We start from the raw sequence: 27,199 nt of genomic DNA, 5'->3' as shown, positions 1-27,199 counted from the left end.
CGGTATTCTGTTGGGGTAAATCTCTAGTCTTACGTTCTATCTCTTAAAGTATTACGTAAAATCCCAAGTCTGGACCGGCATTTCATGACACTCACGTATGCGCCGTCATTACGCAACTTTCAAATGTCCAACGTCATTACATGACATCCAGGTGTGCACCACCATTATGTAACACTCTCGCGTGCACCGTCATTATGTAAGGTCCAAAGGTGCACCGCCATTACGAAGCACCCGCAAGTGCACTGGTATTGCCTAATATTTACGTCTGCGACCTCTTCACTTAAAACCGGTTGTAACTGAAGAAAGTGCTTGACTAGTGGGGTTCCCCGCTTGACTATCGAGCCTTGAGTTCTAGCAAGTCACACAAGATTACATAACAATCATATAAAAAAACACTCCCTATTGCATAACAAGTAACTCCCTATTGCTTAATAATCAAAGAAGTTACATTCTTTATCACGTGACAAACGATTGCATCTTGAGGAAAACATTTGCATGCGTAAACAAACAATTCTTATTACGTAACAATTAATTGTGCTATATAATTACTTAACGAACTGGTGTATTATTGAGTTGCGTAAGACCCAGCTGCATGCAAATAATATCTTGAGGGATTAGTAATGCCGACAGTATGCCCTCTATATATCCATTTAAATTCGTAGAGGCACTACTACTTCTATAATGAGAGAAAGATTGAGATAGCTAGGGCACGTTCTGCGAACGAAGGATGACAGATCACCAAAGATTTTCCTTTTCGGCCAACCGTCTATGGCTAAATGGAATGCAGGTAATTCATGGTTGGGATGGAAGGATTTGGTGGAAATGGGAACTTCCCGGGAGGGTAGAAGATGAAGGCTATGAATAGTTTGGGATGAAGGAGGACCGCGGGTAGCTGTGTCGGCCTCAAGTGGCATGGTGCTGCGGCCAAATTTAGCAGTAGTAGGAGTAATGATCCTATTTAAAAAGGCCTTAAGAACAGTAAAAAAAATTGTGATAAAAGATACAAAAGCAGCGCCTCTGCTGCCTTCTACTACTCTGGGCCCAGTATATTGTAAGGTCAAGTAAGTGACAATTCCAATTAAAAAAAACATAAACACTAGTTTTACTTCTGGGGGCAGATATCTTTGCATAATTAAAAAAGGTAAAGGTTCAATTAAAGAGCCCCACAGGGATTTGCTTTGCTGTCATCTGATACTGACCGAAGAGATGGAAATTTGCAAAGAATTTTTTTTTAGGCCAGCCCGTAGCAGCTTTGCTGCCATGTAATACTGTTGGCTATGGGATAGAGAATTTACCCTTCCCCCCCCTGGAAAAGAAACTCACGTAAAATATCCCCTGAAAAATACCCTTTCCCCCCATAAAGTACCCCCTTCTGCGGATAATACCAGCCTGCGAAAAACATCCCCTGAAAAAAACTTCCCAAGGAAAATACCCCTCTGAAAATAACAACTCCCCCCCCCTCGTTGCTTCTTGGTCTCCAATCACTTTCAACTTACAAAAAAAGGACTGAGTCTTAATTCTGATGTAATGAGCATCTTCCGAAGTTTCTGTGACCATGAAATAGAGGTTGGAATGAGGAAGGGGCAGCCCCCCTCCTATACAGAATAAATTCTGCTCAATTTGTGGTTTAATGTTACTCTTTAATTTCATAATAACAGCACAGACCAGAAATATTCCTAATCTTCAAGAGGGATTAAATATTAACTTCAGAGTTTTATGTGTTTTTTTTGTCTCCACACCCCCCAAAATAGCCCCTCCTCCCAAACAAAAGTCCTGGATATTGTCCTGGGGAATTTATATCAATTTCTAACCCCCCCCCCCCCCACTTCCTTCGTCTCTCCCTTATAACTAATTCTATGTTTATCTGAAGGCCCCATGAGAGTTCGGATGTTTTGGCATTAAAATGCACCCTTTGAGCCACCTCCCTCCCTCTCAAACTAAAAAACATCAGAGAATCTCATGTAGAGATTTAAAGCCCTTATATACAAATGTTTGGAATTGCAAAACAACAGGAAATTTAAATAAGACAGTGAAATTTGTTTATACCTTAATAAAATGTCGACTTGCTAGGGAGGGAGGGAGATACCTTAAAGGGTGCATTTTAATGGCAAAATATTATAACTCTCATTGAGCCTTCAGATGAATAGAGAATTAGTTCTTAGGGAGAGACGAGGGGAGAGTGGGGGGAGACATTTATATATGATCTCCTGGGAAGTATCCAGGACCTTTGTTTGGGGGGTTATTTTTTCGGATGAGAGGGCTGGTATAAATAAAACTCTTTAAAAAACACATCAGAATGTGAAATTAATATTCAATACCTCTGGATTTCCGGGAGTTTTTCTGGTCTACGCTGATATTATGAATATCAGCGGAATGATATATTCCGTATAGTAGTGGAACTGCCCCTTCCTCGTCCCCACTTTCACCGTATGGCTGTAGAAACTTTGAAGGTTCATTCGATCAGAAACTAAGAGTTCTAGTCCTTGTTTCATAGGTCGAAAGTGATTGGAGACCAACCAGCCACGGGGAATGTTTTCCGTGGGGTATTTTTCGTGGGAGAGGGGACATTTTCAAGGAGGGCATTTTCTGTGTTTTCTCCGGGGGAATATTTTTGGGGGGAACGCCTATTGCCATCGGCTACAGAAATAACTTTAAAAAGTGCAATTTAAATTAAAAAAAACTTGAATGTAATTTAAACTTTAAAAGCTGCCCATATGGTAGCTTCGCCGCTGTCTAGAAATATGGCAACTGACTAAAGAAAAGAAAAAGAAAAGAAAAAATTTGCAATCTAATAAGCATCCTAGTGTCACTAACCGTAGACAGTTTTTTTTTCCTGTGCAATATCAATCTGTTTTGATTTAATATTCTGTTCGGCTTAATTTAATTTCAGCTGTCTACAAATATGACTACTGACTAAAGGAAAGAAAAAAAGAAAAGAAGTTACATTCAAATAAACATCCAAGTATCAACAAAGCCGCAGACAGTTTTTTTTATTATCTTTTGCAATGTTAATCTAATATTCAGTTCGGCTTAATTTAATTTCAGCTGTCTACAAATATGACTACTGACTAAAGGAAAGAAAAAAAGAAAAAAAAATTACATTCAAATAAACATCCAAGTATCAACAAAGCCGCAGACAGTTTTTTTTTATTATCTTTTGCAATGTTAATCTAATATTCAGTTCGGCTTAATTTAATTTCAGCTGTTTACAAAAATGGTTACTGACTAAAGAAAAGAAAAAAAGAAAAAAAAATTACATTCAAATAAACATCCAAGTATCAACAAAGCCGCAGACAGTTTTTTTTTATTATCTTTTGCAATGTTAATCTAATATTCAGTTCGGCTTAATTTAATTTCAGCTGTTTACAAAAATGGTTACTGACTAAAGAAAAGAAAAAAAGAAAAAAAATTACATTCAAATAAACATCCAAGTATCAACAAAGCCGCAGACAGTTTTTTTTTATTATCTTTTGCAATGTTAATCTAATATTCAGTTCGGCTTAATTTAATTTCAGCTGTCTACAAATATGGTTACTGACTAAAGAAAAGAAAAAAGTTACATTTTAATAAACATCCAAGTATCACCGAAGTCACAGACTGTGTTTTTATTTTGCTGTGTAATGTCAGTCTGTTTTGATTTAATTTTTCCTAAATGCTAACTTGACCTTCTAATTATTCTGGTTCCCCAACGCTTTTCACAAACCTTTGTGCTTCAAACTTCTTAAAAGTAACACTTATTTATTCGGGAAGGTTTTCTAATGCACAATTCCACTCAGAAATTATGGGATGAATTCGAACCAAGGGCGTATCCAAGGGTGGAGGGTTTAGAAGGTTTCATTCATTTCCCAAACATTTCTGTCCGATTCGTAAAAACGTACATAAAATTCATGTGAACAACTTTTTGATGTAATTTTTAAAGTTTCTTTTGTAATGCTGGAAATCCTGGAAACGGCCTTGATTCGAACTATAACTCTTCTCTTTTCTTAGCACCAACAGTTTTTGGTGGATATGCCCAGGTAAACCAAGAAGCGTACAAAATAAATATAAGTCGAGTTTTTATTTGTCAAATTACCAAACAAAATTCAACCTGTCTCTGGTTTTTGAAACAAAATTTGATAAAAAATATGTTTTTTTGCGTCGGAAATGAGGGGGTGGGGATTAATGCCAGGTTTTTCTTCTCACTCAATTGGACTATCTGTCTTGGCTTTTTCTACAATTAGCCATGACTTGATGCCCACAACTATTCCATTTTAAATCCAAAATTAACAGACTCGGTCGAGGACTTCGGCATCGATCTCATTTAATTCCCTCGTTTAATTAAAAAGGAATTTGAATTAAAATGGATTAGTTGTGGGCATCAAGTCGTGGCTAATTGTAGAAAAAGCCAAGACAGATAGTACAATTGAGTGAGAAGAAAAACCTGGCATTAATCCCCACCCCCTCATTTCCGACGTTACCGTCTCCCACTTATGCTACACCTCTCATGTCACTCCACAACGCGAAACTAGAGTCAAACATATCAAGGTATACAAGTTCTTAGCCTCTTTGCTAATGTTCACTATCAATTTATAACACATAAACATGTATTAAAAAGGAATTTAGAATATGTTTTACTATTATTATTGGTTGTATAGTGTAAAAATATTCCAGTTCTGATAGTAAGCAGAGGGGGGTTTAACTGAAATTTCGACCACCTGACTTAGCTAGATTTCAGTGGTAGAATTGAGCCTAGGCAGGGGGAGCAGCTGCCATCCCCAGTTTTTCTGACATTGAGTTCCTTCTATTTTATATTTTTACGCTCCTATTAATTTATGGGGCCTAAAATCATTACTGCTAGAGTTAATGTTAACTAAAGTTAATGTTTTAATCTATAAGACCTGTACGGAATAACATCTTTTTAATAAATACAAATATAACAATATTTAAAAGCCATTAAAAGTGTTCGTGAAAATACACTTACACAATATCACAAAAATAACTTCTATATACAAAAGTAAAATAAATTGTAAAAGCGCTTAATAAATCATTATAAAAATAACATCTATCTGTTCAATAACTTAGATTGATCCCTTGGTTCATCGGGATCTTGGGATTTTAATAGCCCTGATAGGGGGCATAGGGGGCGTATCCTTGCTGAGGTCGCATATTAGGGGCAATAGGTCTCATAGGAGTATAATTGGGTCTCATTGCAGGAATATTGGGTCGCATAGCAGGGGTATTTGGTTGCATAACAGGGATATTTGGCTGATATGCTGGTGAAGTTTGCAAAAATACCAAATTTTCTGGAGCATTTTGCGGTTTCTTTTCATCTTTCCCAAACAAGAATGAGGGTTTGATTGTTGGAACTAAGAACTTCAAAACTTCTTTCCCAATGTGTTTTGTATCATCAAACATTTCTTTTCCCGATTCAACAGTTTGATGAAATTTATCTTTTCCCGATTCTAAACTACTATGAATCTTATCCTTTGTTGATTCAATACTGTGGTGTAATTTGTCTTTACCAGATCCTAGCAAATCTTTACCAGCATGAATTAATTCTTTACCCATTGAAAAAGACTCATTGTGCTTCTCTTTTTGATTATCTTTGCCTTTGGTCTTCCCCGGAGACTGAGCCATGATCGGCTGAGCCGTGGGATACTGCGGTCTCATTGCATAGCCAGGGGGCATTACCTGGGGCTTCTGTTTTACGGGATATTTCGTTGTACTTCCATAATTTGATTGCTGGGCATTTGGATAAGTGGGACGTTGGATCATTGGACGAGGGAGGAAATTTGGGGTAGGGTAGCTAGGTCTTGGATGGCTTGGCTGTGCTGGCATAGCGCCGCCAGGATTGGCAGTTAAAGGGCGAAAAGGCTGTACATTCATAGGGTGGTTGGTAAGTGACGGATTTAAGGAGTTCTGACTCTGTTGAGCACTTTGGAATATATTCATCTGCTGAGGAGCGCTAGGACGTGCAAAGTTAAATGGGGCCTTATTTGGAATATGCTGTTGGGTGCTTGCTGTTGGTGACACATTGTTGTTCATTGGCTGCACTCTTGGTCGGACTGGAAGGTCTGATGGCATGTATACTGAGACAGGTGCCCTTATTTGCTCATGATACTGCTGATTATTTGCAGGTCCTGTTGCCTTTACAACCTCCTGACTATTTAGCACTGGCATGTTTTGATTTTGGAATAGCGCATTCTTTTGCAGACCACTCAGTCTTTGAGCATTTACTTTTCCATGATCCTTTCCATAAAGCTTGGCTCTAACTTTTTCTTTTCTATTTAAATATGGAGCTTTCGTTTCCGTCGCTAAAGTAGCAGAATTGATGTTGCTTGAAACAACTTCACTAATTTTGATCGCTGCTTCTGTTTCTGGTTGCACATACTTGGGAGTTGTGCTTTGTGGAAGAGCATACTGAGATTTGGTTGTAGCTAGCACAGTGGAAGTTTGGGGTGTAGTTTCCTTTACAATGTCTATTGACTGGGTGGTCGTAGCGGTCTGTACGTAAGCTACTTTTGTAGTAGGTTGTTCGTACTTTTTATGGAAAACTGGCACTATTTCATTCATTTCTGGCTCGAGCCATAGAGGTGACTGAGGAGCCTTTTCATTTTTAACTTCCTTATTTAGGCTTTCATAAGGTTTTGTTTGATTCACCAGTTCTTCGAGCCTCTTCAAATTGACATCAAAGTCTTTTGTCCCAGTATAATACATTGTAACACTGTGCTTGGAAGAGCTGTTAAAAGTTGGCTGCTGCAACCCAACAGCAGAATGAGCAATAATTGAAGGATGGCTGGTCTCTGCATTTTTGCCATTTGTCACTGCACTTTGGTGGACGACTTTAGTTTCAGACTTGAAAGGAGCCTCAGGTCGGTTATCTTGTAAATTTATACTTCCTTCGGATATAGGAGCATAATCCTTTACCATTTGAGATGATACCTTTAAAGGCCTAATTTCATGAACGTTCTGACTTGTTTCCAAATTTGAAAGAGACTCAGCTAGTTTTGGGTAGACGGGCATATCATTTTGTTGAAACATTTTTATGTCTTCAAGATTAATTTTGTCCTGAGATGACGCAGCATACGATGGCAACTGATCTACAGAATGAATTGGCAACGCCTGTTTGTTTGGAGTTTCTTTAAACGTTGAGTTCTTGTGATTTGACTGTTTTATCCCAAATGGTATGTTATGCATTGCAAGCGCTTCAGCCGACTTATCAGAGTTTTGTTGCAGAGCTCCAATATTAAGATTAGCGTGAGGAGTATGTTTTACAGAAGTTTGAGCATGACCGAGTGGAAACTGATCTGGTGAGGAGTAGTGGAATGATGAAAGTGTCAGGTCTGATGCTTTTTCTGGAACAAGATTTTCAAAAGTAGAGTAGTTTATGGGCCTATTTAATTTGTAATCTTGGCTTTTCATCCCTGTACTCTGGAATTCATTACTTATAATGGGCGTAGAGATATTACCACCAGAAATTTCAGGAGCTGATGCTGCAAATTGATTCATAGTCATAGACGGTGAAATGCTATGTATTCCAGGCCTTAAAACAGGACTAACATTAGAATGTGGCGATTCCTCATACTTAGTTGAATCCAAGGATGAAAAGTGGTTATTGGGCGTTATTCCACTATCGGTTCCATATTTAGTCATAGGGGTGTTATGAGGCATGCTTTTACTCCAGTTTGTTTGGTATAGATTAGAAGGAATTTCCAATTTTTGTTCAGGAACTTTGGGCTCGTGATGAGAAGTATACACTGGGCTTGGGGTATATACTGGACTCCACTCTGTTTGGTATAAATTAGAAGGAATTTCTAGTTTTTGTTCAGGAACTTTGGGCTCGTGTTGAGAAGTATACAGTGAGCTTGGGGTATATACTGAGCTTGGGGATAAGTGACTAATTTCAGATGGTGAAGAACCAGTCAAATATCTATGAGCAGCTGGTCGAAAAATAAGTCCAAGGGGAACTGGGGTATCAGAAGGTGTCACTGTAACTGATGGAGTCTTTTTAGCAAATTCAGTAAAAACTTTAACTTTCTGAGTACCGAAGCCGGCCATTGGATGTTGCTGCCATGGAGACTGAATAAATTTATATTCGTCAGATTGGGCATTAGGAGCTATAAAACTTGATGTAACTGATACTAAGGGAGCCTTTTGAAGGAATTTAGAGTCATCTACCTGGAAACTACCAAAGTTTGACATTAGATTTTGCTCCTGTGAAGATTGAACGACTCCATATGAATTTTCATGGACATTGGGAGTGAAAATTGTTGAAGAATCTGCATCCAAGGGAGCCTCTGGAGATGGTTTTGAATCAGCTACCTGATGAATAGCAAAACCTGACTTACCAAATTGATACTGTGGGGATTGATCGACGTTATAAGTATTGGGAACAAAATTAGGAGGTGGCACATTCAAAGGCTCCTGGGAATTAATTATCTGTTGATGACTAAAACCATACCGAATCTTCTTTTGCTGTATATCCTCTATGACTTTATCTTGAATCTCAGCCACCTTTGCAAAATTTGAATGAACTCCAGCAACATTTACTATCTTTTCCTTGATGTCTGCAGCCTGTATTATCTTACTTTGTACATTGAGAGCCTGTGGAAGTTTTTGAGACAGGTAACTTGTACTTGGTGCATATGGTTTGGAAACCATGTCTGCAGGCACTGAAGAAGCTTGAAGTGGGTAATTAAGACCTTGATGTTGCCTAATAGGATACATGATCATATTTTGAAATTGCGGCTTGAACATTGCTGTCTGACTATGGACATTCATTTGAACAGTTTCAACTTGTTCTGGCTCATAGAATCTAACTTGATTGCTAGGAAAGTGGATAATCCCAGGTTTCTGCTCTTGAAGTCTGCTATTTATCTCAGGAATAGTAGCTGGGATTTCTTTAAAATATTTTGCCGGCTCCGTATAAAACCTAGTAAATGACTGCTGCACAATTGGCTTTTGACTGGGTAGGATAGATGACTCTTCAGTCTTCGATTCATTAACGAAAGGATAGTAATTATTTTGCGTTAAATTTTCTGAACTATCGGTAGTAGTACTGATAATTTCTTTCTCTATGATTGTCGATACGGTTGGTTGATTAGATGCCTCAGAACTTTTATAAGAGCTGCTTCCTTTTTCTGAAACAGCAGAATATTTCTTTCCTGGCAAATCTTCTAAATTAGTGGAAGAAGCTTGTGAGAATGATTTTTCTTCATATGCTGTACCTTTGTTTACACCCTCAAATTGATTTTTATCCGATGATGAAGCAATTGCATAAGCTGAAATACCCTTTGTGTCATTATAGTCTGATTTGACAGCTTCGTTAACAACACTCACTGATTTCAAAGCATCCCTATGCTCCATGGGCAGATCTTTAGATGGAATTTGGTCAATAAATACAGTCTGGTTATCATCAAAGTTCATTGGCCCATCAAGGTCAGATTCCTTGTAGTAAATAGCTATTTCGTCAGGATTATCTAAGGATTGATCAGCTGGCAAAACTGGTCCAAATAAAGTAGCCGGGTCAGGTCTGGTTGAATCATCTTGATCAAAAGTAAGAATCGAACGCTTGCAACAAGGTACCATACCGTACTGAGAGCAAGGGGGTATAACACCATAGTTTTGTATGTCGTATACTGAAGATCCATACCTGAAATATAGATTGCAAATACAATTAGAACAAAATTAAAATATAAAATAAAGTTCATTTTCCGTGACAATAAATATGAAAAATGTACTTTTAAGATAATAATCGACAAAAGATTACTGATAATCATATTAACGATATTTTTTGTGCATTCCTGATAAGGCCATATCCGGTGGGGGGTTAGGGGTATTGATCCTCCTTGTAACTTAAATTGTAATCAACTTAATTCCGCCTATATATGGGGGGGATCAAGTTAATTGAAAAGGGAGAGGGGAGCTAAAATAGACAACACTTTTTGAAGCATAATTAAGCTACATTTACAAAATCGTATCATAATAAGGTTTTTTGTATGTCTAGCGTTTTTGGGATTCCGGGATGATGTTTAAATCCTGTATTCTCTCCCCTTTCTGGGCCTGGCTTTGTACTTACATGAAAAAATTATCTAAAAATTATCTAAGTCTTTTTAACTCAAAGTTTTTCTTCTCCAGACAAACACAAATAAACACAGCGAAAGAAGCAATCCCCTTCCCTTTTTTTCTAAAGACATAGCCTTTTCTCTACTCGTTCTATTCGGCCAACTTCTGGAAAATCAAATTACTTGGCTATTCAAATTTAAAAAGATATATTAGGTTTATCTCGTTTATATAGTTGTAAAATATAGCTGAAAATGCTTACAGTAAAGACATAAATACATAATGAGTCAGAGGTAATAGACATGGGACTGTCTGATCAGGATTTCGACTCTTGTTGAGAGAAGAGCATCACCAAGAGCTGAAAACCATTTTGTGACCAAGATGAGCCCAGGATTGCGCAGTCTCCATTCATACTGAGGTCCCAGGGACTCATAATTTAGGTCCCAAGGATTTTTTTGCTTTTCTTGAGGCGAAAATAATTTCCATGACTTAAAAAAAACATGAAAATTGGAACTTGGAATGTTACGAAGTTAAAAAGTGACTATCGTATCGACATCTTGACTGACAGATTCAGACGATTTGAACTAGACTTATTAGGAGTTTCAGAAACTCATATCCCAGCGGTAGGAAGCATGAAATTAGGTCATATAGAATTTGTTTACTCAGGTAGGACGGATGGGGTAAATAGACAAGGAGTAAGGCTCATGATGAATAAGAAAGCTGCTAAGTCTTGTTTAGGCTGGGAAAGGATAAAAATTGAATGCTAACTGCTCATTTTATGACTAAAATATTCAGGGTAGTCATAGCAGTAAATGCCTTTGATGAACCCACTGACAGAGATGCTAGTGACTCAGATGAATTTTATTTACAGTTACAGGAGCAAATATACACAGTCTCAGGTAGAAATATGGTACTTCTATTAGTAGATTTTAACTCCCATGTTGCTATTGCTATTTTTCTTTTTTTTATGTGTACCAATCTAGTTATAACCAATACAGTGTTTGGTCATAAAATGGCACAAAATTCGGCATGGTAGTCACGTGATGGTAATACAGCAAACAAACCATATTGATTATGTTAGAATAAACCAAAGACTAGCAGGATCATGATAAGATAATAGGGTATATAGAGTGCTGTTATTGATGTTAAAATTAAAGATCAAAGAAAGTTAAAGTGTCTTGGAATAGTTTAAAACTGAAATTTCGGAATGGTAACTACCTCCCAGGAAGTTATGATGCTGGTAGACTCCAGGATGAGAATTTGAGAGAAATTTTCCAGGAACAGTTGAACACTAAACTTGAGAGTTTAAAATTTGACAATGTTGAGATGGTTAGAATAATTTTTGAAAAACAATTTGTGAAGTTGCTGATGGTGTCTTAGGGAAGAAAGTTAAGACTCCAGGTAGGAATATTAGTGACAAAGCTTTAAGTTTAATAGAGAGGAGAAGGCCTTTGTAAAACAACTATCTGACTGATAGATCATATGAAAACAAAAGGAATGTAAAGAAAGTGGAGAAAACATTAAAATATGAAATAAGGAGGTGTGAAGTGGAGGCCATGGATAAAATTGCCGAAGATCTGGAAGATGCAGCTAGACGACATAATAGTAAAATATTGTACTGCCATGTTTTTAAATTGAGAGGGAGTAGTCAATTCGGACTTGTTCCAGTTAGAGGTAGGAACTGGGCCACAATTAGTGTTAAGGAATGGCTTAAAAAAAGATAAGCGGAACATTTTGAGAATGTGCTAAACCGAGATGCAGTTGCAGGAAAAGATAGAGAAGAAAATGAAGAAGTTCCTGATGCCTTAAATGTGGAGAAAGATTTGTTTTGTGAGGAAAAATTAGTAACAGCACTAAAAGGATTGAAAAATAATAAGGCTTCAGGTTCTTGTAGTGTGTTAAAAGAGTTTTTTAAATGAGGTGAGAAATAAGTTACTGAAGATTATGAGTATGATTTTTGAAAAAGGGGAAGTACCTAAGGATTTCAGGAAAACCTTAATTAAAGCGTTCGCTGCCGTTGATAGAAGAGCTTTAGCAAAGGTTTTATCCTTATATAGTATACTAGACAAATATATTAAAGTGATTAGTGCTATATACGAGAATAATACTGCTACGGTTAAGGTAGGAAATGAGGCTAGAAGCTGGTTTTGTATTAAATCAGGAGTTGAGCAAGGTTTTGTTCTATCCCCCTTTACATGGGTCATTATGATGGACTTTGTCTTAAGGAGCATAGGGAAGGCAATGAGAGACCACGGAATCTAATGGGGAGTAAAAACTCCCCTGGACTTAGATTGTGCTGACGATTCAATCATACTACTGATGATTAGCTGATGATTTAATCATGATTAAATCAATTACGAGCAAAATGAATAAAATTTTTGAGGTCTTGCGAGTTCAAGGCGCTAGAATAGGTTTGAAAATCAATTTTAAGAAGACTAAGTCACTAAGGCTAGGATTAAGAAGATGAAAAGGTGACGTTGGGTAACGAAAAGATTGATCAGGTGGGCAGCTTCACTTGCCTTGGTAGTATTTTTAGTAAAGATGGTGGGAGCAGTGAAGATGTTAAAAGTCGAATAGCCGACACTCAGGGTACTTTCTCACAGTAAAAAAAAGTTTGGAAGAATAGGAAGATAAGTCTGCAAACCGAGATTAGAATATTGGAAGGTACAGTGATGACAGTGGTCAAACATGACTCTAAAGCATGGGCGCTCCAAAAAGCAAATGAAGATTTACTAGATGTTTTCCAGCGAAATTTCCAACGGATTGTTCTGGGTACCCGGCTGAATGACCGTATTTCAAGCAGTACGCTGTACTTAGAGTGTGGTTCAATCCCACTTTCTATGGGCTATAATGAAAGAAAGGTTGAGATGGCTAGGGCACGTTCTCCGAATGAAGGATGAAAGATCGCCAAAGATTGTCCGCTAAATGAAAAGCAGCACTTCCTAGTCTGGGGTGGGAGAGTATCATAAAGAAAGATTTAAAGGAAATGGGATTTTCCTGGGAGGGAATAAAAATAAAGGCTTTGAATAAATTGGGATGGAGGAAGAGCGTGCGTAGCTGTGTTGGCATCCGACGGCTTGGTGCTACGGTGAGTTGTTAGTGGTAGTAGTTAGTTTTTGATGGCTGGAACTATAATTTCACCTAAGTAATTATGAAAACTTTTACTGGTCAATTACATATATTAGAATTGTTTGCCAATAAAAAGTCTATGTACCAACAAAGGAGTTTTTTTCTTTTCTTCCCTCTCAGAGCTGAAATTTCATTCGGGGGATTCTCAGCAATTATTTGTTTGAAGATATTTACATGCTGTGCTTTAATTATGACTTTACAACAGTACGCGATATTTACCTCCTGAACTGCCTCTTCTAATTAAAGAAAAAAAGAAGATCAAAGCCAATAGAGTGCAATCAATATCCACAACTAATCCAAAATTTGAAAAAAGTCTAAAAACATATGAATGTATACTGATAATAAATAAAAAAAAACGCAAAAAACACTTTTATTTCCAAATGCACTCTACATGCAAATTTTCCCTGAACCTAAGAAAATGTAAAATATTTATGACTAAAAATGAAAGCATCAGGTTGTCAGGACACCTAAAGTTGTCTTTAAAAAGTCATAAAATATTTCAGTGTTAAGAAAAATGGTTTCAGTCGTAATTTACATGTCACTACTGTTTTTAGATTCAATTACTCTGTAAGCGTATTCACTGAACAAAAACCCGACTTAGGGTCTTTATTCTCTTCTTAACCTCAAACACATTCAATGCACAGTAAAACACTCCAAATAATAAGCTAAATAATATTATAACAAGGAACAAGGTAGTATTTATTCAAAAACATTATCCCTAGCTCTAAGAGAGCTCAATTTGTAATATCAAGGAGGCACACTCGTGCCTCTATAAAGAGGCGACACACGACAATGTTAAGCGATCTTCGGTTCCAGTGGTCGCAGAGGGATGGGGAGGGATGCATTTCATAGCCCCAGCTCCAACTAAGAAACCTGCAAAATTTCATCCCCCTCCAACTTTTCCTTCATGGGGAAAATCTGGCCGAAAGTTTCGACCCGTCAACCCCAGCCCCCCTTTAACGTTGTCCAATCGGGCTGAAATTCACAGGTTAAGGTCCCCTAGGGCCGATAACTCCTTTCCTGTTTTCCAGAAACCACGCATAGCCACTTAAAATTCATGTTCTTTGTTTTTCTAGACGCCTACAGGTCACATCCGACATCGGATCTGGGTGTACGAAGACTCATTCGATGCGGAATTCTCCGAGTAATTTTCCTGGAAAGTTTCGTAGGAAAATCTTAACCCCCCGTAAGTTTCGACCCCCCAACCCCACCCCTCCTTTTAACGTTGTCTGATCGGGCTGAAATTCACAAGTGAAGGTCCCCTACGGCCCAGGAGCTTATCCGCGAAATTTCAGCTCGATCCGATAACTCCTTCCCTGTTTTCCGGAAACCACGCATTAGCTATTTAATTAACGCATTTCTCTCCATAAGAGCCCATGTTAATTTGAAATTTTTAAAACTTATTGAGAAGTTATATTTACACACATGCAAGTGTTTAGCTCAGTCGGTAGAGCGTGGGACTTTTAATCCTCAGGTCAAGGGTTCAAGTCCCTTACGGGCGGTTTTTTTTTCACAACATCAAAAAAATTTTGATAACACCTGGACAGCTTATCATTTGAGAGATAACAGAATATTAGCTTCTTATGAGCAAAAGAAACATTTCGGTCATTCTATCTATTTTTTTTCTATTTTATACAATGATTTAAAAGGGGGGGGTTCCTCTCCTAATTCCTGTACGAGGAGTACAGGAATTATTAAATTACATCCACCATGGATTGTAGAAAAACGTACAGAATTAATATGAAAAAAATTAAACCTGTACAAAAGAGTCTTTAAAAGCGGGGGGTTTGCCTCTCCTAATAGTCTTCTTATAGTCCTAAGCACCTGGACAGCTTATCAATTGAGAGATAACAGAATATTAGCTTCTTATGAGCAAAAGAAACATTTCGGTCGTTCTATCTATTTTTTTTTCTATTTTATACAATGATTTAAAAGCGGGAGGGGGGCGGCAGCCACCCAAGTTCCTCTCCTAATTCCTGTACGAGGAGTACAGGAATTATTAAATTACATCCACCATGGATTGTAGAAAAATGTACAGAAATAATATGAAAAAAAACTTCGTTTTCTTAAAGAGTTAAAGAGGCTGCGTCCCAAAGTCGAACCTTAAAACGTACAGGAATTAGAAGAAGCAGTTGGGGGGCTGCCGCCCCCCAAACCCCCAGCTTTTAAAGTCTCTTTTGTACAGGTTTTTTTCGTGGGGGGACTTCATTGTTACTAATTACTAGTTTCGGCGCAATGGTTCTCCTGTCCTCTTGTGTTTAACATTTTTCGAAGTTATTCCATTATTCATTCATTTCAATTTTTTTTTTATTAAAAGAGGGCCTTTCCGAAGCCAAGAGCGGGGGGTTAGCAAAAAAACAAAAAACCTGTACAAAAGAGTCTTTAAAAGCTGGGGGTTTGGGGGGCGGCGGCCCCCCAACTGCCTCTTCTAATTCCTGTACGTTTTAAGGTTCGACTTTGGGACGCAGCCTCTTTAACTCTTTAAGAAAACGAAATTTTTTTCATATTATTTTGGAAAATAAAGCACACTAAAAATATTTAAACAGAAAAAAATATAAAGAGAAAAAGAAAAATTACTATCCTAGACTTAGGTGTTAAAAAGTATTCTTTAAGTCCATTGTTTTTTTGTTTTTTTTTGTAATAGAATGGCTGCAATGGTTCGTTTTTGTAGAGCCAATTGCATTATCCCTGAAGCGTATGTATTACAAACTGCTTTTTATTCATTTGGTATTTACCGTTTGGTATTTACCTTTATCGCTATGTCAGACTCTGACAAAGTATTGCTGACATTTTTTTCAGGGTTGTCACGTTAAATCGTGAGAATAAATGAGCAAAACTTGGTAGATACATTTTGACAACCCTTTATTCCGTAAAAATTCAAATTATCGTCAATAAATTACTGTTGCCTAAGAAATTATGCAGTTGTCTTTGGGAATTAACAAATAATTAATTTGTGCATATACGGACGACAAGCGTTGTCATTCTATCTAATTATCTCTGCTTGATTATTTACACGGATCAATAAAGCAACACTGACGAAAATAGTAGATCGTTGGCTTCAGGTATGAATAGATTTAAGTTGAGTCAAGGCGGCAAAAAATGTTTAATTTTGATGTCCTTGGTAATATACAGAAAAACAGATGGCAATCCAGTAAAGTCAAGGACAGCTTAAATGTCCTCAACTGCTTTTTTGTGTGTGTGTGGATGATATAAGCGTTTTAACCTGATTTGAAAATAGGGAAATTCATTTTCTGCAATATGCAGTTGAAAAGCCAATGGCTAACGGAATAAGCATACAGGTGTTTCGTTCAACATGTTGCTGATACAATACACCTGATACCATTTCAGGGGTCTGTCATTCCATCAGTTTGGTACACCTTGGTAGCCTACGGCTTGACGATAGTAATTTTGACGATATTAACATTAACAAAATGTTGATTCCCAAAGACAACAACCCCTTCAAGAAAATCTACACATTTTTAAGATCATTGGTGCCATATGTTTTTAGTTTTTTTTTTCACTTTTGTTTCTAATTTTTATTTGGCAGCTACTATTGCCGAAAACTGTGTCACTACATGTGGAGGTCTTTTTATTAAAAATTTAATTCTTGATTTTTCCTAAATTAAATAAAAAACAAGGGTTTTTTTTCAAGCAGAAAGTAAAGAGAGACATTAAAATTTAATAAGAATGGAAACTATTCCGTATATTAAGGGGGTGCTATCCCTTCCTCAACCCCTCACTCTTTGTACTAAAGTTTTTTAGAGCTTTAGAAGAACTTCTTGTTCATTTCCAAGGCCTTTGTGTTTCAGTATTCCTACTTTAAAGATTGGAAAAAAAGTCAAAAATTAGCATAAAGAGCGAGGGGCTGAGGAGGGTCCTACCTCATATATACAGTGATTTTCGGAACAAAGTAATGGTTCTTTTATTTAAAGTCAATCTCGTTATTCCTCAAGCGTTTGTAACTTATTTCTATATATCAGCGTCTATTATATAGCATCTGCCTTTTACTCATGTGGTATTTACCGTTATGTCGAATTTTGTCAGATATTGATCCAGCTAAGAGAACGCAAAACCCCATTTGTTCTTTTTTTTAGAAAGTTTGAAGCCAGAAAAAAATAACAGTGTTTGAGTCTCACTAATTAAAAAGAACTAGCTCTCCGATACTCTCTGAAATAACTGTGTCAACATATTTGGAAAATTCTAAAAGTAATAAGCTATTTGAAAAAGCGTCGAAATTGTAGAGAAATTTTATATACAAATACAATATACCAGAACCAAGTAAATTAAACTTAAAACATTAATTAACAAATATTGATAAACAGTAAAACAAATATAATTTAGGGAGAAAAGAGCAACTTTTGGAATATTTTTGATACAGGGGCAAAATTTGTCAACACCTTTCTGAGGATAATTATATTGGGATAACAACACAAATTTTCATATACGAAGATTAAACAATGCTAGTTTTAAAGGCTAAACAAGCTTTTAGGAAAAATTGATTTTTTCGGAGATTATGAAAAGCATTATTAGGAAAAAGTACTTTAGCTATTTTTGGAACTTCAGGAACTTTTTGGAATTAGAACTTAGGATAGGGGCTTCTTGAAAGGGTGTAAAGAAGGAGGCTTTTAATAGATTGGGATGGAGGCGGAATATGGTGAGCTATCTAGGTTTCGTGTGGCTTGGTGGTGCAGTGAGTTGTTATCAGAAAAAAGTAATAGTGGTAGTGATGATGACTCGGTGAAGTAGGGAGATTTAAAGTGCCATGAACATGAAAACAAAACAGTTTCCCCCCTGGACCCACATGCCTGAAAAATACGACTTTCTAAGATTTTTCTTTCGGTTGTTTCAAAATTATGAAAATATTAAGAGAGTTTCACATCTTAGTCAGTGGTAAGAATATACAAGCAAAACTAATCAAATAAATTTCGCAGCACTTTTTGTCAGTAAAAATTCAAAAATTAACAATCGTTCGATTCCCATAGATAATTACACGTTCAAAGGAAGACTGTGACTTCTTAAGCTCTTATCTTTAAGCTTTAAGCTCTTTTTAAGCTCTTTTAAGCTCTTTAAGCTCTATCTTTAGCTTTTTTCTGATTTTGCACCCAAATTTCTCCTTTTTTTAAAACTTGGTTCCCGCTATTGTCAAGAAACTGGATAACTACATATGGAGGTCTGTTTCATTGAATTGGATTCTTAATTTTACCTGAATTTTAAAGATATATACTACTGTAAAAATTTCCACCTAATCAATTCCAACTTGAAGTTTTCATTTCACTGTATCTTATACTTTAAGAAACACCAAGCATCCTTAGGCCAACACAGCTACGAACACTCCTCCTCTGTCCTAATCCATAAAGCCTCCTTCTTTGCACGCTACCAAGATTTTTCTATTTCTCTTAAATATTTCCTTACAGAACAGCTAAAGCAAAAGGTATGGGAAAATGTCTGAGTTAATGATCAGTAAAAATGAACCATAACGAGATCTGTGGTTAGGAGGGATGTGGCAACAAGCAATTCAGTAAATTGGTGAAAAAGGAGCGATACATGAGCATCGCCAGCTTTGTGGGTGCTAGTAATTCAATTTTGCTAGCAATTTTGCTAGTAGTAACCTACTTTGCTAGTAATTCAATTAAAATTTGGCTAAATAAGTTAATAGAATTTCAATTGTGTATTTCTTTGCAAGCTCATGATATCTCTTTAGTATTTCTCGTGATAATAATAAGCATTTGATCATTATTAATTCATCTTTACCTTCATTTTCCAATGTTTTTTTCAAAATATCGAGCACCCCTCTACGGATCGTTCCGAACAAAAACGCTGAGCACTGTTCTCACTAGCAACGTTAATTTTAAGAATATTTTGGATTAAATCTAAATAAAGCACTTTATGTCAATTACATCGATATTTTTAGTTGTTATTGATTAGGCTTTTTGAATAATCGTTTCCAAGTTGAAATGTCTGTCCTATTTCAACCAACAGTTCAACAACAAGCGCTTTGATGAAAGAGCAGGGTAGAGAAAATTCATTTATTTTCTCACAATACCTCTAGAATGGAAGGGTTTAGTAAGAGAAACTTACGGATTTGAACAGTCTGTCCGTCTCTTACAGGGACATCTTTCTGTATAATCGTCTACCGTTGATGCTGTCACGACCGATTCATACCCAGCCGATTCCTCAGCGTCCAATTCATAATCGTAGTAAGGGAGATCGCTGATGCGCGACTCAGCTAAAATATAAGACAATTTGTAGACAAAAGTCATCCTGAAACTCAGTAAAGGAAAATGTTTGAGAGAGAAGAGACTAAAGTAATAGAGAGACGTAGCGTCTTCTTGCAGCGTTTTAAGTGTACACACATGGGAATGACACGCTAGGTTTTTCACGGAAATGTGGACACTCAATGAAGATAACTTGGCTTGCGATGCTATGAAGTAGCATATTGAGCGAGCTAGTGAGTAGCACAATAAATTTTATATTGAAAATATTCCAATATAGTGAGACAAATCCATCAAAACTTGAATGCGTAGCCTAAAAAAGCGCAAATGAACGTTACGAAGCAAGCTTTAGTACAAAATATTAAATACAAATATTAAATACTATATTAAATACCAAACCTAGCCAAAATACCAACTCTATGCATTAAATATTTAATTAAATTATACCAACAAAATGGTTATTCCACTGAGCCTAAGTTAATTGTCTCTATATACAGATAGCTAAACCGGTTTTTGTCAGATCTTGTAGACAAATCGGAGTAAAACCATCAAAACTTGAAAGTGTAGCCTAAAAACGAGCAAAATGAGCGTAAAAAAGCAAGTTTGAGTACAAAAGCTTGCAGGAAATTTGCCTATAGCGACTAATTAAAGCCATTTTGACTAAAAAAAAACAAACAAAAAAAACGTCTTTCTAGTCCATATGTAAACACCAAAAACCATTCACAATTCTATAGTATGTACTATATTCGGCACACAAAAAAGAAAAAAACAAAAGGCTATGGCCAAAAAATAGTGCATATAAACACAATTTTAAGCTTACAGATATAATTAAAGGATTCAATTCAAACTTTTGACTAAAACGATTGAAGCATGAAACCCATTCAAAAACACTAATACAAACAAACAAAGTCATCACATAACACCTCACGATGGGTTAAACCCACGCGAATAAACCACACCAGACTTTTAATACTAATTTTTTTTCTTTTTTTTTTAGCTGACGAATGAAAGTTTATTGTATTGTTTTTTGAATAAAATTACCTACCTACCTACCTACCTAATATGACAAGCATTTCTCAGCAATTTTTCCACCCAAGTTCTATCCCCCTCATCCACTTCAAAAATTTCCCTTGAGCCTGATTACTCTTCCCCTGTTTAAAGCTAAACCCAGAATAGATTGGAAAATGATCGGAGATATCACTAACTAAATACTGATAAAATACGCATTTCTCAGCAATTTTTCCACCCAAGGTCTATCCCCTGATCCACTTCAAAAATGTTCTTTCTCAAAATCCTTTATCCTCCACACTTGCTATATTGTCCTGCCCATGTTACAGAATAAAATAAGTTTCGGTTTTGATTCACAGCTGTAGGTATGAAGATTTCTGCTGCATGACTCAGGTAAAATATAAAATAATTTTCAGAGGAAGATATGGATGCACGCAAAAATCTGGATGAGGAGAAGGTGGGAGGGATCAAGTCCCGGGCTAAAAGCTTTTTATCATTCAATACTGTCCTATTTTATCGCCGAACAAAAAAAGGACAAGTTCAGACACAAAGATATGGCAATAAAAATCTCTCTTCAGCTCGCAATTTCTTCGTCATTCCTTTTGCCACAGCATAGTCACTCTTAATAGTAATCGGACCCCACGATACATGAATGGCGTGCATTCTGCTTGATAGAACAAAAGAAAAAGTTCAGACACAAAGATATGGCATTAAAAATCTCTCTTCAGCTCGCAATTTCTTCTTAATTCCTTTTGCCAAAGCCACAGCATAGTCACTCTTAACAGTAATAGAACTCCACGATACATGAATGGCGTGTATTCTGCTTGATAGCAACACCAAAGTTTTGTGACAGAAGTGGAGAACCGAAATTGCAAAAAATAGGCCAAAAGTTATAGTTTAAGTACATAGACATAGATCGATAATCTTCAACCAAATCTTTCCCCTTACTGTTCGATAATAAAGTTTGCGTTTGAAAAGTATGCGATTTGGATTATATTCTACAGGCGTGACTAACAATGCGAGTCTGGTACCAAATATAACAAACAAAAGTTAAAAAAATTTCTACTTAAAACTGAAACATAGATAGCGTAGTAGCAGACAACCTTAGCTTGAAGGAAAACTCAATTTCAGTTAGTGATATCTCCGATCATTTTCCAATCTATTCTTGTTTTAGCTGGGACGAGTAACCGGGCTCAAATGTTTTATTCTATTAGGTTTGGTGAGAAAGAGTTGTCTCTTCTCGGACCTATATTTGTGGAAAATTTGCGGAGCTTGTTTGATAATGATAAGGATTTTTCACGTTTAAATTCAATCTAGCTCTTTACCTGTGAGTCTGATCATTGGTGATGAAGCTGTAGAAGGTGAACTTCATTTCCAAGAGGCATTCACTTCATTTTTCGCTAGCATTTGTCATAATATTGCTTCTACAGTTACTTTGTCTTGGCCTAAACCAGTCTTCAGGTCACATCTCGGGTCGTCTTGTGTTAAGTCTATGTTTCTAGAGCAGGTAACAGTAAGTGAAAATACTGAAATTTTTAATGGCTTGAAATGCTCGTCCTCATCTGGGTCAGATTCTATTACTACTAAGATTGTTAAACATGTTCTTCCTTCAATAGTTTTGCCTCAAACAAAACTTGTTAATCTTTTATTTGAATATGGAGTTTTTCTGGATGCTGTCAAGTGTGCGTGGATCATTGCTCTTTGTAAAGATGGACCAAGAAATGATCCAGCAAATCATCGACCAATTTAAACTTTATCAGTATGAAGTAAAATCTTCGAAAAGGCTATGCTTTCTCTTCTCCTTACTTTTCTAAAATCTAAGAAAATGCTTTATGATTTTCAATTTGGCTTCCAAATGAAGTACTCCACTGAACATGCCTGTATGACCCTTTTTAATTTTGTACATTCTGCATTAGATTCGGGATTAATTCCGGTTACTGTATTCCTGGATGTTCAAAAGGCATTCTGTTCCTTAACTCATGAAATTTTTCTATCGAAGATGTCTCATTTTAGCATTAGGGGTAGTATAAATTACAGGTTAATTTCTGTTGATCCAATTTTCCGTTCCTCCTCACAAATGAATTTCGGTGTCCCCCAGGGATCAGTTTTAAGGTCTGTGCTATTTTTTGATTTATCTAAATGATATTTCATGTAGTAAAAAAGCAGAAACTTATTAATTGTTGTTGACTTTGTCACCCTAAGTCTTCCCTTCCTCATAGTGCCCACTATATTTCGCCATCTCCTGATGTCCTGATGATAGTACACTTGGCACTTCGGGAAATTGCGAATCAGAGCTTCGACCACATTCGGAAAGTTTGTTTGAGAGAGTAATTCTATGGCTTGATGCTAATTAACTTACAACAAATTTTTCAAAGTCCAGTTTTTGGATATTTTCGTGTGTTTCTCAGATTTATCCCCAGTTATCTGAAATTCACCAGCCGAATGGGATAATTCATAGATCTATAGATCAATATGTTTGTTTTTCGGGGATTCTTGCTGATAAAACCTTGTATTTCAAACGTCATATTCATTTAATTAAAATGAAGTTATGCAGGAGTCTCGATATTTTAAATAAACTTAATCATTCTTTTACAGGATCAATTTTGAAAATCCTTTTTTGCTTTTTGATCCAATCCTACGTTTCTTATTGTCCAATAGTATGAATGTCAACCTTTCCTTCACTGTTAAAACAACTCTCTAAGGTTTATAATAAAGCTAGAAACCTCACTAAGGAAACCAATCGTTCAGGAGATCTCGAGTCACTGTATATTCTTTCGTGTGCATGTTTTACTTTTTCTCAGCTTCGTGGTCACCTCCCCCATCCCCTAAGTTGTCTGCCGTCTTTTACCTCTGATCAGAATAATTATAATCTACGTAATACAAAAAATCCTACTCAAATTCCTTTTACTTCTTGTTTAATGTCAAATTTTGATCCTTTAATTGCGAGTAATATTGTATGGGATAGGTTGCCCGAATCATCTCGAAACTACCACTATTCGGTTTGTTCAGAAAAATTGAAAAAAATTTCTTTGGCTTCTTAGTAGTTATTTTATCTATTTTCTTATATATATATTTATTATTATTCTATTGGAGTCTATTTAATATACTAATCTACTGGGGTCTGCACCCTCAAAACACATTTTAAGGTCAAAATTTTTAAATTTTTCTAAGAGGTTTCTTAGATCAATACACCAAAGATTTAATACCAAATCTCTTCTTATTTGAAAGAGAATATTCAAACAAAGCGAGAAATATGAACCTAGAGGGGGTGATATATCATCTCTAGAGATTTTTTAGATCCTGACCTGAGAAATTTTGTTAGTCTTTCAGATCCCCTCCCCTTGAAAGAATTTCAAAAGCTGCATCTTTCAGTAGAATTACCGTTCTTAAAGTATTGTTTTACAAAATGGAAACTTTATCTTAAAGACTGGGGGATTGAGGGTTGACAGCCCACCTCAGATTTAGGATGATGTGTTATGAAGGTATACTAACCTTGAATGTCATACTTAAAAAAAGAGACAACTTTAGAAAAAAATACCATCAAATAAAAACAAAGTGAAAATTTTGAAAATAGCTGAAATTATTTTATATACGAGGAAGGTGCTGCCTCCTTAGCCTCGTAAACTTTGAACTGAACTTGCCTTATATTTTTTTGAAATCACAATTAGTATCCATAAAACGTTTAAATTTAAGTTAAACTTAATTGAACTTCAAGTTTCAATTTAGCTATCCTGTGTACGAGTTTGGACTCTATCCTCTGCCTTTCTCAACCCCAATCTTAAGAGTAAACTTTGTCTAGCCAAACTAGCTAAAAAATAACTAGAAAACATAGCTAAACTAGCTAAAAATTAAGTGGATAATTTAGCCAAACTAGCCAAGCATAATTAATTAAAGTGTTTTATTTAACAATTGCATTTCAAAGTGTTTAAACTGAAAACTCTATTATACTGGGGATATTTGAATAAATAAATCCTTTCATTCTCGATGCAGTGCTACATCAAATTACTCTAATATTAGAGTATTCATTGTTAAAGTATCATGGGGGTGGGTGGGGGTGGTCCTACTCTACCAGACAATGCAGGGGTTAGAGGAGCGGTTGGCCCGTCTTCGTATATAGGATAGCTAAAGTTTAATTTTATATTCCATTTACTCCGTCTTATGTTTAATTTCATTTTAAGGTTTAGATATAGACATTAATTTTACTTTCAGCAATACATAAATTAAACTTTGGGGTAAAGCATGGGGATAGTAGCCTTTTTGTATACAGGATGATGTTTATTAGGTTTTAACCAACCATTTAGTTTAGTAAATGATGAAATTTAAAACTTTCATTTTAGTTTTATTGGTTGTACGTTGTTGTCTTCTTTCTTTTATATATTTATATTTTGCTGAGGATTAGGCTTGGACACAGGGCCGAAATATTCATTTAAACTAGAATTCCACTGTCTTACGAATAGTATTCCCTATTGTTCTTCTTGTTTTTGGTTTTTGTGAATTTTGTTTAGAATGATTAACTCAAATCACGATAAACTACAACATATATATATATATATATATATATATATATATATATATATATATATATATATATATATATATATATATATATATATATATATATATATCCCCCACACCCCAAACATAAATTTAATTGAGTTCCTACAGATTGACTTTAATTGGTCTTCATTACCGTTTACAAAATGAATATTCAGCCCTTTTTTCGCAATAACAATTAAATTAGGAATAACTCTTACCTAGGATTTCAGATGTAGTGTCAGCGGATGTTTGGAGGCTTGTTCCTACAAGCACGAGGGAGATCCCATACCATACGTTACACCACCTCATTCCTGGAATGAAAGTATGCAACATAAATAATCATAATTTACATAAGGGTTACCATTTCTAGTGATTTTGTCACTATTCCTGCTGACTTGAACAAAGTGATTTGTTTTTTTAGTGATTTTCTGCTTTTATTTGTGCAAAACTATAAAGCTTTGAAAACAAATTAAAAAGATTTTAAAATACTTATATATTATATATTATCATTATTATATATTTATATATTTATTATTAATATATATTATTAATATTATTATTCCTATTATATTATTACTAAAAGTAAGTAATAAGTAAGTAACTAAGTAAGTAAGTAAGTAATAATATTATTACTAAAAGCATACTTATATATTGTTCCTAAAAGTAAGTTATTTTACCCCCACCTCTCCCAAATTGTAGATATATAGTTCAGACTATGTATTTGACATACATTTTCCATACGCTAGTCTTTACTTCCAATAGACTTAACGACAAAAGAAGCCACATTGAGAAAGTCAAGAAGCAGAAAGATGGATGGAGAATAAATCACTCGGGCTATACATTTGAACATTAGGCGGGGGGGGGGGAGGGTAATGGTAAAGTAAAGTAAAGAGCTTTTAGGAATGATACAGGTATTCTAGATTTTCAAAAAAAAATTTTTGAATTTTGCAGTGTTTCCTTCTGAGGAGGACTAATTCTGAACTGGCGCCGTGACTTTCTAGAATCTGAACAACGAGACGAATCAAACAATGAAAAAGCCATAAACTATTGGATCAAAATAAAATTACAATTGTCATTCTAATCTTGAGGTGACGACATTCACACAAAGTAGCCTATGCATTCCCATAGAATGTACAACACACTTTTGTTTTCCTTCAAATGAATTTTAACTTCGATGCTTCGTATATCCTTTATTTTGGTTATTTGGACGTTGGTAAATGAAAACTATACCCTTTCAACTGCTTTCAGAAAGAAAGTAAGAAAAGTATGATTTTAGTGACTTCTTCATCGATTTAGTGTTTTTTCCTTCGAGGCTAGTGATTCTATTTTGTCCTGATTGGTGCCATGCTATAAGTTTCAAAAGTTAACTGGGACTTTCTTTCAACTTAGCGTTAAAGTTGATTATACCATTCCAACTAGCATAGCGTGTTAGCTAAGGCCAAGTGCTAAAAAAATGCGAATTCGGAGACGTGTCAACGATTTTTGAAGAGTGTGAGAAATAGCCGTTATCGAGTCATTTGCTAGATGCAAAAGAAAGCCACAGGAAGATTTGTGAAAAGCCATGTTCTAAAGTAAAAAATAAAACTGCTGGTCATCAGTATCAATAGAAAGTAAGACTGACCTACAAGCCTATATAAAAATTGTTGTAAATTCTTAAAACTTAATCTTACTTATATCGATTTTTTTACTTGCTCGTGTTTTCAAAAAATAGTCAAAATTTCTCGTTCACTATTATTTCAATAAAATTGCTCCCCACTCCCTCCAAATTTTTTCTCTCCAATAAATTATTACAAATTTGTCTAATCATTAACAATAGTAAATACATTTCTTTTACCAAGATTTTGTCACTTATATTGGTGTTAAAACCAGACAAAATTCATTAGATGTCTGTGTTCACTCATTACCCTTTGAAAATGGTTTATAGTTGCATTTATCGTAGTGTCATAAGGGGGGGGGCACATTTTTTTTGCTAGCAAGCTTGTCGAGCTATTGGACAAGGTACTGTGCAGGCAGTCATTTAAGGGGAGGGCGGCCAGGAAACGGCCAAGTGACCGTTTCTCCTACTACTGTGTATTTGGCCTCATATAACAAGCTAAATAAACAACATTACCTGCTTGCAGACTTTCTCTCTGCTGATTTATTCCTAGGGATGCTGGATCAGTACTGACAGAAATAAGATACGTGATAAATTAAAATAAAGATGGGATTGAACGCGCTCCACCCCTCAATTGATCAACTATCGGTACATTTGAACGCTGATGGATTATCATCTA

The 27,199-nt window shown here is 35.8% G+C and overlaps 1 protein-coding gene across 1 annotated transcript; it reads right to left on the bottom strand.

Moving 5' to 3' along the window:
* Positions 1-4,880: 4,880 nt before the first annotated feature.
* LOC136038107 (uncharacterized) lies at positions 4,881-27,199 on the bottom strand. The gene is made up of 4 exons (XM_065721122.1): positions 27,037-27,199; positions 25,145-25,237; positions 19,249-19,396; positions 4,881-9,631 (listed from the first exon to the last, which is right to left on the bottom strand). Exons 2-4 carry the CDS (start codon positions 25,233-25,235, stop codon positions 5,095-5,097), a joined length of 4,776 nt encoding a protein of 1,591 aa, XP_065577194.1. The 5' UTR covers positions 25,236-25,237; positions 27,037-27,199; the 3' UTR covers positions 4,881-5,094.

This window comes from Artemia franciscana, chromosome 17 (assembly GCF_032884065.1).
Source record: "Artemia franciscana chromosome 17, ASM3288406v1, whole genome shotgun sequence".
Lineage (NCBI taxonomy): Eukaryota > Metazoa > Arthropoda > Branchiopoda > Anostraca > Artemiidae > Artemia > Artemia franciscana.
The sequence above is the reverse complement of the archived record's forward strand: the minus strand, read 5'-3'. Positions and strand labels throughout refer to the sequence as shown.

What these genes read in the sequence shown, in the direction of transcription:
- LOC136038107 (XM_065721122.1), bottom strand. Translation starts at nt 25,235, where the DNA reads ATGAGGTGGTGTAACGTATGGTATGGGATCTCCCTCGTGCTTGTAGGA. An exon ending in CACTACATCTGAAATCCTAG is followed by an intron (nt 19,397 to 25,144) that starts GTAAGAGTTATT and finishes CTTATATTTTAG; the next exon opens with CTGAGTCGCGCATCAGCGAT. An exon ending in CGGACAGACTGTTCAAATCC is followed by an intron (nt 9,632 to 19,248) that starts GTAAGTTTCTCT and finishes TCTATATTTCAG; the next exon opens with GTATGGATCTTCAGTATACG.